General features: G+C 47.0%; 1 protein-coding gene across 1 annotated transcript in view; it reads left to right on the forward strand.

Moving 5' to 3' along the window:
* Window positions 1-5,143: 5,143 nt before the first annotated feature.
* The window catches only part of PGBD5 (piggyBac transposable element derived 5), a 67,198-nt gene continuing 54,509 nt past the window's right edge, over window positions 5,144-17,832 (forward strand). The window contains exon 1 of the mRNA XM_030448443.1: window positions 5,144-5,834. Coding sequence (XP_030304303.1) covers window positions 5,153-5,834 — 682 coding nt within the window. The 5' untranslated portion in view covers window positions 5,144-5,152. The remainder of the gene's footprint in view (window positions 5,835-17,832) is intronic.

The raw sequence follows: 17,832 nt of genomic DNA on the forward strand, positions 1-17,832 counted from the left end.
GAGAAAGTTCCATGGGAAATGTGAATGTGTTAGATAGGGCAAAGCAGTGGCAAATGGGGCCCTGCAGAGCTTTTCCAGGTGCTAGGCAGGAATGTAACAGGAATTTTTATTCCAGAGTGGGAAAAGTGGTGAGACCACTGGTTGGGGCTTTCCTGCCAGTGATGTAGGGAAATCCCATGGTGGGGTGCTGAGAAACAGCCTGATCCATGCTCTTCCCTTTCCTTTTCCATCTCCTCCTCGCTTCTTCTCAGGAGCTTGGAAGGAATCCACACCCTGGCTCCAAGTTTTTGGTGTTTTCAAGGTGGATGAAGCCTTTTTGCCAAGTTTTCCTGAGGCTGTGCAGTCATGGGAGAGGGAACTGGGGCCTCTTGACCTCACTCTGGATGAGTTAATTGACTCCACAGAATCCTTTTGTGAGGACACAGAGCTGGAAAAGAGTTGGAAATTCAGGTTCTGCGCTGCCCTGCTCGCAGAAGGAGGGATTAGGAAAGAATAATTTTGCAGCCTGATTAAATATTATTCTGTCTTGAGGTATTTGTGCTGTGAAAAGCCCAGGCACATGGCAGGGCTTAGGTCAACACAGTCTGTGAAATCAATAGGCAGTGAGGAAGCTTAGGGAGGAGATGGAAATGTCAATATTCCCTTGTATCTGAGGGTTTGATGGTGGGAAGTTCTGCATGAGAGCATCCCAAGCTGTGTCTCAGAGAGCTTGATGTCTAAATATGAGAAGTTGCTGAGAAGTGAGAAGTTCAGGACTTCCCACTCCAGGCACAAGGCCTCACTTTTCTTCTCCTGTGAAGTTTCAATCCCCATCACGTTGCACAGTGGTTCAGCAGAACTTTAACAGATAGCTGTGTTCATAATCCTAGAATCCTAGAATTGGCTGGGTTGGAAGGGACCTCAGAGATCATCAAGTCCAACCCTTGATCCACTCCCGCTGCAGTTCCCAGCCCATGGCACTCAGTGCCACATCCAGGCTCTTTGGAAATATCTCCAGACACGGAGAATCCACTACTTCCCTGGGCAGCCCATTCCAATGCCTGATCACCCTCTCCAGAAAGAAATTCTTTCTCATCTCCAACCTAAACCTCCCCTGGCACAACTTGAGACCTTTTGTGCCCTCTTGTCTTGCTGAGAGTTGCCTGGGAAAAGAGCCCAACCCCCCCTGGCTCCAACCTCCTTTCAGGGAGTTGGAGAGAGTGATGAGGTCTCCCCTGAGCCTCCTCTTCTCCAGCCTCAACACCCCCAGCTCCCTCAGCCCTTCCTCACAGCACTTGTGCTGGATCCCTTCACAGCCTCCTTGCTCTTCTCTGGACCTGCTCCAGCACCTCAATCTCCTTCCTGAACTTCCTGAGGGGCCCAGAACTGGACACAGGACTCAAGGTGTGGCCTCCCCAGAGCTGAGCACAGGGGCAGAATCCCTTCCCTGGACCTGCTGGCCATGCTGTTCCTGAGCCAGCCCAGGATGCCATTGGCCTTCTTGGCCACCTGGGCACACTGCTGGCTCATGGTCACCTTCCTGGCAATCCAATGTTCCATTAGGTTGAGATGTTTGGTTCTTCCAGCTGAAAACCACCACTGGTGACCTTTTTTTTTGACTTTTCATAAAAACCCAACAGGCTGACACAACCATTTTTAGATCCCCCTCTCCTATCTCTGCCTCTCCACAACCATTTGGTCAGAGATCAAAAATCAGAGCCTAAAGCATTCTCTTTCTCTGCTTGTGGGACAGGCAGATGAGCTACTTGGCTTTTTTTTTTTCAGGTTAGAGTGAAAGAGGGGAGAATTCCACCACCAAGATGCAAATGTGTGTGCATAGCAGGAGACTCCATCCTTCAAATGTCCTGATGGATTTTAGTACCTGCAAGGATCAGTCCTGCCTCTCCCTACTGGTCTCCCAGAGCTCTTGTGTCCTGAGTGACCTTTAAATAAAGGAAAATTGAACTTCTGACATCTGGCATACCCTTAAGGTAAGAAAGTCCTCTCAGTGTGGTGGGATCCTGCTTTCGGGATGAGGTGTGCAAGAGTTGAGAGAAATTATCTTTGCTGCAAGGTAGAGAAGGCTGGGGGGTTTGTTCAATCTTGGGAGTGTTCCTATTCCCATTCTGAGACACCTTTTCTGTGCTGGACTTCAGAGAAGTTCTTCCCATGGCTGCATTTTACTGAAAAACAGTGTTTAAAGACATTTCAGTGTCCATGGACACTCTCATAGAGCCTGGGTAGAAAGATCCATCCATCTATCAATCCACAAATCAGAAGTTTATTTCAATGTCTTTAGTACAAAGAACCTGCCAGCATTTTTGAAGAGGTCTTTTTCAGTCTTAAAACTCATTGTGTGAGAAGCTCATCACTGGGCTTTTGGTTTATGAGGACTGGTATAAAACTGACAACATTGGTGGAAAATAACCTGTGGTTTTATACATGCCAGCCAAGGCAACTGAATTGAGGTTCAAGTTGGTCACTTGTTACCAACAAAGAAAATCCTAAAGGTCCAGTTATCCCTTGCCAGGGCATTCCAAAGGGTGGCATGGATGCAATTAAAAGGATGGTTTTGCCTACAGAGCTATAATTTCTGGTGACCAGGGAGAAGAAATGAATCCAGTATGATGCCCAAGTTACAGGCTAAGTTGACAGAGCTTTCAGGAAAAAAACAAAACAACCAAACAAAAGTCAAACCCAAACCAAACCAAAAAAACACCCTGAAACCATTAAAAATCCATTTGTATATAAGCTTAGTAATTTTTTAATATAATCAATAAGACACTTAGGATATTTTGTGAAGTAGAAATCTAGCTTAAATCTCACCACCCCCCCCAAATTACACAGGGCTTTTCTGTTTGCTTAAGGATGCACAGGAGAGGGATGCTTTCCCCTGACTCTTGCTGCATTCACTACACAGAACTTTAAAGTTTTAATGAAGTCATTGCAATTTAAAAATATCTGAACAGACCATAAAATTGGACTTTTACTTACCCAGCCCAGCTTTATGATATCATATCCCAGTTTGTGCTGGAGTCACCAGAAGGCCATCAGTCTTCATATTTTTGGAGACAGAAACATTCAGGATGATAAAATCCTTAAAATATTCAGCACTAGCAGATCTTCAGATCAGCCCACACAAGTCCCCCTCTCCCTTCCACACAATCAATCCACAAAATCCGATTACTCTTTATTTTGAAAGCACATTATGAAATAGCTGCTTCCCCTGCCAGTGAGAAGGGAGGCAGGGACTGTGTCTTCTTAATGAGTGCTTGTGTAGTAACCAGCACAGTGGGATGCCAGCAGTAATAATAATAAAAAAACCTTGATCAGAGATTTCAAACATTCCTGTAACATCAGCCAGACATCCTGACTGCTGAGCAACCAGGGGCTTCAGCTGATGTATGAAATCCTTCAGTTACTCCAGGGACACTTCTGAACCATGTGTACCTAATGGGTGCTTTCACTTCCATCCTTTTTCTTCTGCCACAATATTGCTTTAAAACCAATGATGATTTGGGGGGGAAATGGTTAATTTACACCCTATTTGGCCAAGAAACCACATCACAGAATGCAGCTCCTCTGCCCCACAACCTGCAGGGTGCTCAGTGCTGGACACAGCAATGGGCAGGAGGATGGTGTCACCCACCTTCCAGCTGGGTGACAGCCCCAGCAGCTGGTGAGCACCCATCTGGAGGAGCCCAGGCACCCACAGCCCTCTGATATAGCTCCTTCCCTGCTCTTCTCCAAGGGCCACCCCAGCACTGGAGCTCTATGTCCTATTTTGGAGCCACCTTGGTGTCCTTGATTGAGAGAAATGCCTCTGGATTTGAGCCCTTGCTAGAAATTCGGAGGGATTTCAAGCAATGATTTTAAATTAGAGAAGATGAATGTGGTGCTTGGGGACACGGTGAGTCATTGGGAACAGGGTAATAGGGTTAGGACAAGGCTGGACTCAATGATCTTCAAGGTCTTTTCCAGACTGAGCAATTCTCTGATTTGAAGAGTTGATTTAGATTGGATGTCAGGAAAAAATACTTACCATGATAGTGCTGGAGAAATGGAAGAGGCTGCCCAGGGAGGTGGTTGAGGCCTCATCCCTGAAGTTATTCAAGGTGAGGTTTGATGCTGAGTACCCTGATCTAGGTGAGGTGTCCCTGCTGACTGCAGGGGGGTTGGGGTAGATGACCTTTAAAGGTCCCTTCCAACCCAAATTATTCTATGATTCAGTGATTCTATGATCTATTTATATGCATCTATCTCATCCTGGAGCACGTTCTTTCACGGTTGTTTATTGCTTCAGCTACGATCCTCTAACATCAGGACTGCCACAGCCCTGCCTGCCACAAAGCCACAACCAACTTGATGTGCCCGAGGCCACCCCATCAAAGCCCCGACCCACCTGGGCCCTACCTCGGCACTTTTCTCCCCCTAACCCCGGGATCCCCACTGTGGGAGCCCATGTGTGGCCCGCGGGACACCTTCCCCCACACCCCGCACCCACTGGAGCTACAGAGGGGCTGGGAGAGGCCGATGGGCCCGTCCGCATCCAGCACCGCGGGACGAGGGGACAGCTCCGGGTGGGACCGCGGGATGGAGGGAGCAGGGACGGGGGAAGGGAACGGGGAAGGGGACAGAACGGGAAGGGGGGAAAGGCGAAGGGAAAAGGGGGAAAAGGAAGTAAGAGGGGGAGGAAAAGGGGGGAGAGGGGAATGGGGAAGGGGATGAAGATGGGGATGGGGAAGGGGACGGGGAAGGGGATGGAGAAGGGGATGGGGAAAGAGATGGGGAAGGGGATGGGGAAGGGGATGGGGAAGGGGATGATGGAGATGATGGAGATGGGGATGATGGGGATGGGGATGATGGGGATGATGGGGATGGTGGGGATGATGGGGATGATGATGATGATGGGGATGATGGGGATGATGGGGATGATGGGGATGATGGGGATGGGCAAGAGGAAGGGGAAGGGGGCCAGACGCCGGGCTCGGCGCAGGGTCCCCCCTTCCGGCGGCGGAGCGCAGCAGCATCGTCCCCTCCTGTCCCGGCGCTGTGGTTTTAAATGGGCGGAGCGGCGGCGGGCGGCGGGGAGGGGCGGTGGGCGGCCCGCGTTATTCCGCGGCTCCCATATAACCCCACCTCCCGGGCGCGGATTGCCGCGGTAATTGGTTGGATGTGGTACTTGGAGATGTTGAGCTGGCTCCTTCCCCCCATGTCCCTGCACACACACAGGGGCGGGTGGTGCGGGCGGGAGAGGGAGGCAGCGCTCAGCCCCGGCGGTGCCGGCGGGGTTACCCCCAGTCCCTGCCTGCCCGCCACCGTCCCCGAACCGCTCCTGCTGTTGGGCTGCTGCCTGCGGCCTCAGGACCCGACCGAACCGGGCCGAGGGGAACGAGGGCGGCTGCTGGAGGCGGCCGAGATGATGGCGGAGGGCAGCGGTGGGCAGGCGCGGAGAAAGGCGCTGTCCCTGCTGGAAGCGGCCCGATCCCGTTACGAGAGCCTGCAGATTTCTGACGACGTCTTCGGGGAATCGGGCCAGGACAGCAGCGGGAACCCTTTCTACAGCACCTCGGCTGACTCCCGCTCCGCTGCCTCTTCCCAGGATGAGGAGGAGGAGGACGAAGAGGACGAAGGGCGTCCCCAAGGGCCCAGCCCGCGGGGTCGGGCGGTTCGGCGCCGCGTCCCCAGGGTTGCGGTCACCCCGGCGGAGCGGCGGAGGCAGCGGCAGAGCGGCGGCAGCGCCGTCCCGGGCGGCCCCGGCCCTATGGAGGAGGAGGAGGAGGAGGAAGCGGAGAAGGGGGGTTGGACCCGGTCGCTGCGAGATGTCCCACCCCCTCACTTCAAGGATGGAAGCGGTACGGCGGTACTGCCGGGGCGGGGGATGCGGTGGGTCCGGGGGGCTCCGGGCAGCCCTGACTGAGGGAGTGGGGGTGATGTCCGGAGCGGGGAGCCCAGGCCTGGCGTGTCCGGCAGCGCTGAGAAGCCCCTGTGGGCCTGGCTGTCGGCCTCAGATGTGGTATCGGGGATGGAGGAGGCGATGGGTACCACCTGCCCGATGTCCCCCCCGGTGATGCGGGGAAAGCCCCGGTCGGGCGGTGAGGATGCGGGTGCGGCGAGGCCGCGGGTGCTTAGTCACAGCCATCCCCTCCCCGGCGCTGTGGCGGGGCCCCGAGCGGCTCCAGCACCGGGGACCTCCGACGGGCAGCGGGCAGGGACCCCCCGGAGCCGGGAGGTTGGCAGAGCCCGTGTCTGGCTGTGCTCTGGTGCTTGCAGGTGGGTGAGAACTGCCCTGTGCTGAAAAGATGCTGGAAACGGGGCTGGGATTCCCTCTGGCTGCCCAAACCTGGCAAGGTTTGGGGGCAGAGTGGTTCTACGAGTGGGGTGTGACACGAGGGGACACATGGCAGCAGGGCACGGCGGTCTCCAGTGGACTGGCTTGTGTGGCAAGTTGAGCCACTGGTTTTGCCTTGGGAAGCACTCTATAAGGTACCTGTCTGCAGGCCTCAACCAACTTGGCTCTAGAGCAAGGAGCAAGGCTGACCCCTTCCTCCCCCCCCCAGAAAAAAAAAAATTAAAGAAAATATAAAATTAAGAGTTATGAAGAGCAGGGATGTGAAATAAAACATTTACATTCTCAGAACAGGGTGTGATGATGGCTCTCAACTGAGCTGACAGTTTGCCTGTCTTAAAGCTGCTCATCTTCACTTTTTTTTATGGTGGTTTTCAATTCCTGCATTTTGCTATTAAGAGGTAAATGCAGAAGATTGATGCTACACGGGGTGCTGAAATCTGTGCAGGAGGACAGGCAGAAATCTGCCTGAGGAAACATCTTGGGGTGGGGAAGTGAGGTGGAACTAGAACTGGAGCCCAGAGGAAGTTCTGTCATGTGTTCTGATAGAAGTTTTATCTACCTCTAGAACTAGCTAGGCCCTGTAAAAATGTTTAAATATCAAGCTGATGCACCTCTTGTAAGAGCTCTGTAAGTTTTATTGATGATACTTATTTATAAGCAAGATTTAAGATCAGGTTCTGGACCATAGGCTTCATGATATGATGCTGTTTCAGAATCAATTATCACTTAATTTCTCTGTCTTTGCTGGTTTATTTCTTTATATCAATACTCCAGACTAATATCCATTTCACAGAACTGGGATTAGCATTTGCATGCTGGGAAAGAATTGAGTTAATGACCTATTAATTCCCAAATTCAGATTTCCTTTGAAATAAAGGAGTTTGATTTATGGTTGTCAGAAATAGATGCAGATGTCTCTTGAGGGAGGTGCCTGGGTACTGCTGTGAATATTTCTTCCTTGGAATAGATGCAGAAGAAGTTGCTGCTGCCCTTTCATTCTGGTGATGGGAGATGCTGCATGTTTTACATACTGTGGTGATTTGGTTTGGCAAAAGTTCAGTTTAGTGTCATGATTTTTTGATCCAAATGAAAGGTATTCCCTCTGTGGTGATTTTAATGAGTGAAATTCCAAGGTATAGAAACTTCTACATTGTATATAATTAAATTCATGTCATTCCAGCTTGCAGAGTGACTGGTTTTAGGCCATAAATCATAATTTGCATTGTGCTAAGCATACTTATTCTGGCATCATCATTATTTTATTGGACACTGTTCTGACCCAGGAGTTGAGTTCCATACCTGCTGAGGGAAAGGTGAGGACAGCTGTCCCTGGAAGTGGCAGCACATCCTTCAGTCACTACTGGAGCACAAGCAAGAAATGCAGTGTCAGGCACAGAGCACTTACAAAACCATATTCTCAGTTCCAAGGTGCTGGCTGTAAGAATCTTCCTGGGTTCTGGGCTGAAAAGCAAGAGGGGTTTTTTGTGAGCTAAAAAATTATCTTTGGTTAGCACCAAAACTTCTTAGTGCTGCCTTTTGGTTAAAATCTAAAGAGGAGAATCCTAGTGGCAAATCTAGAGATCATCTGGTGCCAGAAGACAGAGTCCTGGTGGGCTGAAGTCTGTCTCATGAGACTTCAGCTATGTCAGTGCTGGAAAGAAATCCTTGAATAAAAGCAGGATGGAACCTAGTACCAAGCTGTTTGGTTTGGCACACTGCCCCTTCATGAAAGGGAAGGTATGGAGTAGCAAAAGCATTAAGTAGGTTAATGAGAATGAGCTAAAGAAAAAACAATACAGAGCAATTTACAAAACTCTTGTGGTCTTTTTAACTACAAGAAAATACTACAACTTTAATAATGAACTAATCAGTGCCAGTAACTCAACTTAGACTTTTAATTTCTGGTTTTTCCTGCCTTAGACTTAATTGGTGGTGTGCTTGTGCCTTCCTTCAAGAGTGGGTTGGCTTTGGATGAGGCTTTCCTTTGCTAGGTGAGTAATCTGGGCAGGAAATACTCTGTAATAAAGGGGAATTATTGCTCCTGGTCTGTCTTTGTGGAGGGTCCTGGAAGGTGCAAATATCCTGGCTTTTTGATGTTCTTTAACTGGGGTAACTGGTGTTCTCTTCCAAGAGTCCCATGCTTTGGATGTCTGTATAGTTTAGTGACCAGAAAATTGGAACTTGGATGTAAAAGCCCTTCCTGCTGTTAGGGGTCATGTTTTAGGGTGGCAGCAATAACAGGGAATGCTGAAGTCTTAAAAGTTACAGCCAACTGGTGCTACTGGGCTCTGCATTTCCTATGTCCTCCAGACCCTCTTTTTGAGCCTGGACCTGAGGACAAAAAGGATTTTCCCTGCTGAAAAAGCACAGCAGCTCCTCTTCAAGTTGCATTTAGAGGGCATAACTAGCTTTTTATGGATTTCCAGAGTATTTCTCTCAAATACTAAATGTGCTCTGAGTTGGCATCTCTAAAAACCATGCTCCTGTAGAACAGGGAGAAGTTCCCCAGACCATGTCTTAACAATCAGCCTCTCCTGGTCACCTTGAGGAGGTTAAAATGAATATTTCAAGTAGTTTTTAATATTTTTTTTTTTAATGAGCACATTGTTTTCCAGAAAGACCAGGTTGTGCAGTACAGTTACTTACCCCATCATGTCTATTTATTCTCTCATGTTCCCAGGTGACAGATGTTTTTTTGCAGATGAGAGAGGATGTCACCTGGGAGGTGAAAAGACCATGTGCAGGATGGGGGGATGTTTCAGCCTGAGGCAGAGAAGCAAACACAGCATTAAATTCCAGGTTGTGACCACCCTCACCTTCAAAAAGGTTTTCCTTACCTTTAATTACCAATGTCTGATTGCATGGCAGCTGCAAAGACTTCACCCTTGATTGGACTTTTGTCAGGAGTGATGTTATTTGGTGAAAGTTAAATGAAGAACTTTAATTTAGTTCTTTCAAGTGAGTCTCCAGCAGCTCCTACAGTACAATATAGGTTGATGGAGCATGGAGTTGTTCATTTGCCCTGGGTTCTCTAGAGCCTTAGCAGAGCTAAACAGCTAAGTAATCAAGGGAGGGGAAAGTGATCTAGGTAAGGGAAGAAAGGCTTTTAGCTTCTATTTGAATGGCTACAGTCAGCACTGGGCAGAGTTGCAGAAGGTCTTTGCAGGATGGAGGGGAAGATCCAATGCACATCATGTTCTCAAGATGCAATCCAGCAGCAGAGAACCTGGAGGAAGAGTTTTGGAGTCAAATTGGACCATAAAAGCCAGCCACATATATTCCACAATCTAACAGTGGAGGTGATCTTGGTTCAAGCCCCAGATTGAATCTGAAGGCTTTATTCTTATTAGATTGAGGTCAATACTTACAGATTCCTGAGGTGGAAAGAAAGCTATGGAAGCTACTTACTTGCTCATGGCACATTCTGCTTCAGAAATATCTGGGCCAAAATCTCTGACTGTAAGTGGATAAAGTGCTGCTGATGTGACTTGTTCATGCTTACTTATGTCACTAGAGAAATATCTGCCTTTGACTTGCATAACCATGGAAAATCATGGGAAAAAAATATCTATCTATATATTCTGTCCCTGCATTTCAAGTAGAAATTACTTCTGTCTTCCTAGCAGAGCTGTGATGCTGTCGTTATGGTAAATCATAGAATGTCAGGTTGGAAGGGAGCTCAAGGATCCTCTGGTCCAACCCTTTTGTTTATGTGAGATATCTCAGCATCCCCTCAAGCTGAGATTTAAAATTTCCCAAAGTGGGGGAACCCACCCCTTCCCCTGGGAGACCATTGCAATAAATCACAAAGATGTACACTGCCACTTGGAAGATCTTTATAGGATGATTTAATGTTTGAAGTTTTGCTAAAGAAGTGAATAATACAAAGGCTTAATATCTTCTCACATGGAATGAAACTGAAAAGTTCTTTTCAGGTAGTTTTACTGAGTTTAGAGCACATTTTCCTGCTTCCATCATCACTGAGGTTATGCAAGTGCATGCCATGACAGCCTTTTTTATTCTAAAGCTTAGTGTGACTTTGCTGTCAGTGTTCCCTTCCTTCTTTTGCCCACAGCTCTGCTATTGAAGGTGCATTTGGAGAAAAACCCAGTGTTGGTAACCTTCATGGAAAAAACCTGTTCCTCTCTGCTTTTATGCAGAAAACCAGTTTTTAGTTAGTACTTGAGGCAAGGAAGCCTGTAAGCACTGCAGGTCAAGGTCTTCTCAACAGACACTGACCAGCCTTTTACAGGGAAAAGGTATATTTATTCCTAGATCTGTTACTGCATCAAATGAGGTTTGGTTTCTTTTTTCCCTTGCAGCTATTGATGGGATCATTTAAAAGAAGTAGATTAGTTCCTACACCTACTCGTGTCCCTTTGTCAACACCATAGAAACAGGATTGCAAACAATTTCCTTCTCTGGATACTTCCCAATCAACCTGGAGAGGAAATCAACCTCTCTGCTGAGTCTCCTGAGGATGCCAAGAGTGGAGCTGAGTGGTTAAATTCTGCACAGCCTCCTAGGTCACAGGAAACTGTCTTGTATGCCCTAAACTTCAAAGAATCTGGCCATTTCTTTTAGCTGTGCTTGTTCATGTAGGCAGTTTGCTTCCCACCTCTGCTCAGCTTCCCAAAATTTTGGAGCAGATGGATGTAGCAGTTTGGAACTACCAGGTGCTTCCCCAAGAGAAGGTAATTATGGATACAGCCCCTGTGTAAAGGTCAGTGGAATGTAATCCCTAAAATATCCCATCCTTCCAAACACTGCTAAAATTTGGGTGTGCTGATGGAAAACAGAACAGATGGAGTCAAAGGGAATGTGTGGCTGAGACAAATGCATGAGCAGAGTAACATTTGATGTCTCACTTCCCTGTGGCAAGGCTTATCCAAGCTCCCACTTCATATTCCTTAAAGAACACGATGTGAATGGGTTAATCCCAGTCTCTGTCTGAAAATGAGCAGACACAGACCTGAGTGGGTCTTTTAAAAAGAAAAACCACCAGAGCTCCCTGACTGCAGGGAAACAGGCTTGGAAAGCTGCTTAGCTTATTCTGGCTCTGTATAAATTACTCCTTGATTATCCCCTGATTTTCTGTGAAGACACTTTGTGTTAATGGCATGAGATAGAAAACATGCTTTTGATTCTGCTTTCTTTGACATCATGTGGGATTCACAAGACCTGTTCTAAGAAGCTGGATTTGCCATTAAAAAGGACAAAGAATAAAACCAAGCAAGACAAAGCTGCAGCTGGGCAGTGGAGAACTGGGCAGACTGAAGTGGAGTTGATGAGACACACTGTAAAGATGCAAAAATCATGTCAGAGAGGGATACACAGGGGACAGAGAAGCAAAGAGTATCTTGTGTGTCTCTATGGATGAGGGCAATTAGCTGTGCATTGGACAGGAAGATTACAGAACTGAGATGAAAGATGCAGCAGTGGGCACAAATGGAAGTGTTGGGTTTTTTTTTTCCTAGGGAAGAAAAAGCATAAAAAAAGACTGAAAGGACCTGCTGTTCTGACTGTGATTCATTTCTGATTACATATGGCAGAGGTGGGTGTGTATGAAAGATTAAATTGGAGCAAAAAATGATAATATCTTGCTTTTTTTAAGATCCTGACAACATTTGATGTTGTGGAAAATCTGACTATCCAGTGAATATAGGTTTGGTTTTTTAATTTTTTTTTTTTTAAAGGTAGGTGCTGGCTATTTTCCCAGTGGGTTGTACTTTAGTACTTGTAGGTGTGCTGTCTGGGGTCAGTGTGTAGCTGTGGGTGTGTGGCTGTTCCCATTGCTGTTGTTCATCTGGTCAGTTCATGTCCTAAAAAACTGCTTTGTTGGAATTCATGGATGTATGAACTTAGGCAAATGGCATTTGGGATGGGGATCTCAGTCTTTGCTTTTAAGGGTAAAGAAAGGAGGAAGTTTTAAGGATACTGTGTTTTGAGATGAAATGAAGTACAACATCTGAAGGTTTATACTCTTGAGATCTGCCTTAATTCCCTCTTGTTGTTGGCTTTGAGATTAAAAGAAATTAAGCACTAAGACTTGGAGTACCTTTGAGTGATCTGTAGCTACCTTCCTGGTGCTAACAAATAGTCCCAGACCTTTTTTTTTAAGGGTAAAGAAAGGAGGGAGTCTGGAGTGTATCATGAATCTCCCTCCTTGAGAGGAGGGTGATGGGTTTTGGAGTAAATGACATCTTGCTCTTTCCACTTGATGGGGTTGTACTTGATATGAGAGGAATGAGCCTCTCAAAAAACAAACAAAAAAAATTTAAAAAAACCTTTCTTTCTCTGCTCCTGTCCTCCTGGGTAATGGCTCATGCTTAAGTTGACACCAGAGGTGGTCTCACACAGGGTGTCAGCCTCTCCAGCAGCCACTTATCATGAGACCCCCATGGGGCCCAGGGGCTCCCTGGTGTGCTGTGGGTGCTATGGGGGCTGTCCCACTGCCCCTCCATCACCAGGACACCCCCAGCAGCACCAGGACACCCCCAACCTTGGGTATCTTCCTGGGGAACAGGACAAGGGCAGACAAGGATGTGGGACATGGCTGGGTAGGGGGCTGATGGCCCAGGGGTTGCAATGGGGTCTGCTTGTAACAAACTTTTGGGCACAATCTGTGACTTCCTTTAGTGTCTTTTTAACAGAAAAGGTGTGGGGAAGGAATTTAGTTCTCCTTGTCTCCAGACCATTTCCCAATGGCTTGGGGCTCTCCTTAGAGAGACCCTACAGCTTGGGGTCCAACTCCTTCCCTTAGCCATGCAGAACCTGGATGGTGCCACAGAGAACTGGGACATAGCAATATCTTCTCATTATCTTTCTGTTTCCTACGTGCCCTGCAAATCCCTTTGGGTCCCAATTACCTTTGCTGTTTGTTTCTTGTGTAGAAAACAAGGGACCAGCTTGTGGGGCTTTGGCCACCTTGAGTGGGGCAACCTGAGGCTTGCAGGGGCTCACTGGGGTCACTGCTTTCCCCATCAGATTTGCCCCCCTTGGTTCTTCTAATGAATCAGAGGCAACTTCTTGAGGCAGGAGCCAGCTCTGCATTGCTGGCTCTGAGTTTTGCACTCTGCTTTGCACCAAACACCTTCTTGCAGGGATGAAAATGCAGAAGGAAAAGAAGCAGTCAGATGCAGAAATGTCTGAATAAATCCAGGCTCATCCCTGTCAGGTATTCTCACTAAAATTGGCATTACCATAAAGCTCTGTTTCTGTCTCCATTTTAATTCAATAGGGTCTTGGGGCCCAGTATCTTGGAAAATGTGTTGCATAAAGATCTGTCAAAACCATCTTCTGATGGAAGATATTTTTTTTTTTATGAGAATTCAAAACTTCCTTGCTGCCTGGAGCTGGACTTTGTGAATTTGTTCATTAAACTTTTAGATAACACAAAGTTGGGAGAGGCCTCTGTGCACTGGAGGACAGGCTTAGAATTGGCAAGGTTTTTGACAACCTGAAATAGTCCCAAGGAGGGGGGAGGGAAGGGAGAGGGTGCAAGAAAGAAATGCTTGGTGTGAAGGCAACAGTGGCTAACAGCAGAAGTGGGATATGAAGAGGATGGGAAGGAATTGTTTAGGTGGAAAAGGAAGAAAGCTGAGCACCAGACAAGTAGGAGTCAGTGTCATGTTGCTGTCAAAAGGTACAGAGTGTCCAAGGCTTGCAATGAGTCTGGCTTGCCAAGAAAGGAAAGAGTCTGGCTCACCAAGCCCAGGTGAGATGAAGCATATGGAAAACTGTGAAGAGAAAGGACTGAGAATCAGAAAACCTACTAACTGGACCACCTTCCAGGGCTGTGGTTTTAAGCTAAGTGGCCACAGGAATAAGTAAGGGCTGTTAGAGGGAAGGGAATTGGAATTGTCTTCTTACCTACTCTGAAAACTGAATATATGGGATAAGTATGAACTGAATTAGCAGCAGTGATAGAAACTTTCAAACAGAGAGCAGAAGGTGAGGTGAATTACTGGGAACCTAAGAACAAGTGGTGTGAAGCTGTAGTAACAGGCTGACCCCCTGTAGGTGTGCTGAGCAGGGTCTGGGCTGCAGGACTCCCTGAGGTCCCTTCCAGCACACTTCTCCTCTGGTTTAGGTTAAGTAAACCCTAAGGAAGGTGCTTAGTGGCAAGTGAAGTGCTATGGAAAGGACTCACTGCTTGTGTGAGCTTTGTGAGCATGGAGAAAGCTCTGTAGGGTTTGTGGGATGGAACTGCTGAGCCATGAAGGGGAATTCTCAGTCAAGGAGCTGGCTAAAGAAGAGACTTTTACTCATCCCTGTTGCTGCCAGTTAACAGGTACCTAGCTAGAAACAGATAAATTCAGTTATCCTGTTAGTAATATCTTAAAAGTTTACCCACTGAAAACAATTCAAAGGAGACCAGTCTGTGGTACAGTTGTCTTGATGCCCTTCAGTTGTCTTGCCTCCCAAATCCATTCAGTCTTTGAGGAGTATTGAGATCAAGGTAAGAAATTTAAGTTGCCAAGGCTCTAATTTCCTTTGGAAAGTCTTTGTTTTCTCAGTTTAATGTGTTACCTTGAACTTGAGATTCATCTAGGTTCTTGTTAGCAGTATATATATGCTCCTAGTGTATATGTAGTATATATGTTGCTCCTAGTATAGAGGATTAGAAAGAAAAATACTAAGCTGTAGGATTGGAACTTTTGATGTCTTTGTCTCTTTCACAGGAATTGCAGTTCCTGTGTCCTGTACTCATGGAATTTACTCTCTTCTGAACCTTTTTAGTTGCCCTGAAAACAAAGGGAAAATCCTGGTCTTGAGAGCTGCAGCACACACAAGTTCTCATCAACCTCTGTGTCCTGAGAATGACACTGGCCTCACCTCCCCCTCCTTCTCCTTCATCACTATTTGAGTTGGTTAAAGAGCATTTTGGCTCTTTCTGTACAAGGCACAGCTGTTTCTGGGTTAGAGAGGAAGGGAGAACAGCTGGAAGTGCCTGATTCTCCAATCCCACCAGACTGGAGCAAATGCAAACTGGCCTCACCTCCTCCTTCTTCTCCTTCATCACCATTTGAGTTGGTTAAAGAGCATTTTGGCTCTTTCTGTACAAGGCACAGCTGTTTCTGGGTTAGAGAGGGAGGGAGAACAGCTGGAAGTGCCTGATCCTCCAATCCCACCAGACTGGAGCAAATGCAAACCCCATTGGGCTCTGTGAAGTGCAAATCAAAGTGCAAGCCCCTACTTGCTTTCTGGGACAGGTGCTGGGTCTAAAATCTTAAGCTATGGATATTTTGGAATTGCTGCTGTCCAAGTGAGTACTGAATATGAAATTGTTCTAGGAATATAAAATGGATTTGACACTGTTAATGCTGTAGTTGAGATTGTACCATTTTTAAACTCCTTTTCTTTTCATTCTGGCTCTTGGCTATCACTCCCTGAATCAGTGAAAAGAAACTAAGTGAGCATTAGTTCCTATTTAAAAGCAGCCATTTGTATTGTATGCTGAAGCAGAAACATTTGATAACATTTTCTGGGCAGATACTGAAGTTGAATGAGTGAAATGTTAAAATACAAACCTTTCCTTAAGCTCTTTTGCTGAAAGGGTTACTCAAAAGGGGTCTGAGTATTGACCTAAAGCTGCTTGACATGGAGCAGTGTGCTACCAATTGTTCTAATGTCAGCTTTCTTCCTGAGATAAAAGGGAGATGGAATCCTTTCTTTTTTTTTTTTTTTTCCAGCTAAAGGGAGAATGCTTTAGCACAATACTTTAATCAGCAAAGGAAGAAAAAATGAGTGCAACAAAAGCTGTTCAAAACTTTACTTTGAAGCTTTCTGTTCCTACTGGATTCCTACTGGAAGTTCCTACTTTTAATCTGTGCTCTAACCTTTTCCTAACCTGCTCTTCTCTGTTACAGCATTTGGTTTCTGTAATTGTATTTCTCTTCCTCGAATCCTTTGCTGTCATAAAAAAGAATGTTTCTCTTACATCTTAATATAGGTCCTACCAATACTTCACATTTTACCATCGTGTTCTTAGGCATTATGAAACTTCTATTTTTATTCTTCTGGGCTCTGCTGGACACCATGGCTCCTGATAAAATTGCAGGTAGTCTGGAGTTGGGGTTCATTGTTCACATTTTGCTGCTTAGTAAGCCAGGCTTTTTGCAATTTTGCTCTGCCCCATGTGCCCAGGTCCATTCCTGGGGGATCTTTTCCAGTAAAAGTCTTCCAGGTATTGAGCTCTCACTTAGCTTAGGCAAAAATAGCTGATGGGGGATGGCAGCCTTTTGAATTGCTCTTGCTGGGAGATGGCTTGCTGGAGGTTAATCCTGAATAGTGCATTTGGAGTGGGAAGAGCCTGGAGGCTCCAACAGGATCTCCTCCTGTTGAAAAAGCAAGTTGGTGTCAAGAGGCAAGGCCCTGCCAAACCAGACCTTGCCAGTTCTTGTGGTTCATAGAGTAACATGAAGGTGACAGCTGGGACTTCTGCCATGTCAAAGTGATGGCCAGATGCCCCTGAGCACCCACACAAGCTCCAAGTGCTGTGCCAGCTCTGGGTGTGTAGGAGATGCAATATGGGAACAACTCTCACACCCACCCCAACATCAAACTTGGTGTTCAAAACCTGGAAGGGATGGAGGCTGCTGCTCATCTGTCAGGGTTTAACACTGGCCTGGCAATTAAACCAAGTGAGAGATGCTCTCTATTAATCTCTCTTTCCTCCCTGATAAAGAAAGGAGGGAGAATAATGGAGAGAGACTGATGGGTTGGAAACTAAACTACACAACTTTAATGCAACAGGAATGATAAATAGGAAAAAATACTAAATCTATACAAATATACAGGAAAATTGATCCCAGGTTCCTCCCCCGTCTCCCCCAGTAACTCTCACGTCAGCACCGAGGCTGCAGGGCAGCCCTGGGAAAGTCCAGGCTGGAATCCTGGGGTCAGCAGCAGTTGGAGCTGGAGGCAGGAACACACAGATATGGGCTGGGATGGATCAGGAGCACAGGCAGAGGAAGGGATGGAATCCTCCCAGGATGCTGGGTGAAGGAAGGGAAGCAGAAAAGGCAGGAAGCAGGAAGCTGGCTTGGCCCTCGTGATCCCTCAGATTTATCCTGAGTATGAGGTGTATGGGATGGAATCCTCTGTTTGGTCAATTCTGGCATCTCTCTTGTCCCTTCCTCCCCAAAGGAGGCTTCAGGTGGGACCTCTTTATTCCTTCTGGAGGGTAAAATGTTCCTCAGAGCTGAGCAGTGGCCTTGGCTCTGCACACCAGGCTCTGGCATCGAGTGGGATCAGTCCCAGCAGCAGACACTGACTGAGAAACTTGCTGTTCATTTCAGCAAGTGCAGCTCCTGACAAGAGACTGAGCTGAAAGGAAAAGTACAAGACAGAAAATCACCTTTATCCTGGCCCAAACCTGAGTTGCAGATCTAGCAGGGGTGGTGCTTCTGATGAACCAACTTCTGTGGGGATGGAGGTGTCACTTTGGGAGTTCCAGCTGGCCCAGAACAGTTGGAAGTGAGCATTTTACTGGGACT

Source organism: Calypte anna, chromosome 3 (genome assembly GCF_003957555.1).
Source record: "Calypte anna isolate BGI_N300 chromosome 3, bCalAnn1_v1.p, whole genome shotgun sequence".
In the NCBI taxonomy this organism is placed as follows: domain Eukaryota; kingdom Metazoa; phylum Chordata; class Aves; order Apodiformes; family Trochilidae; genus Calypte; species Calypte anna.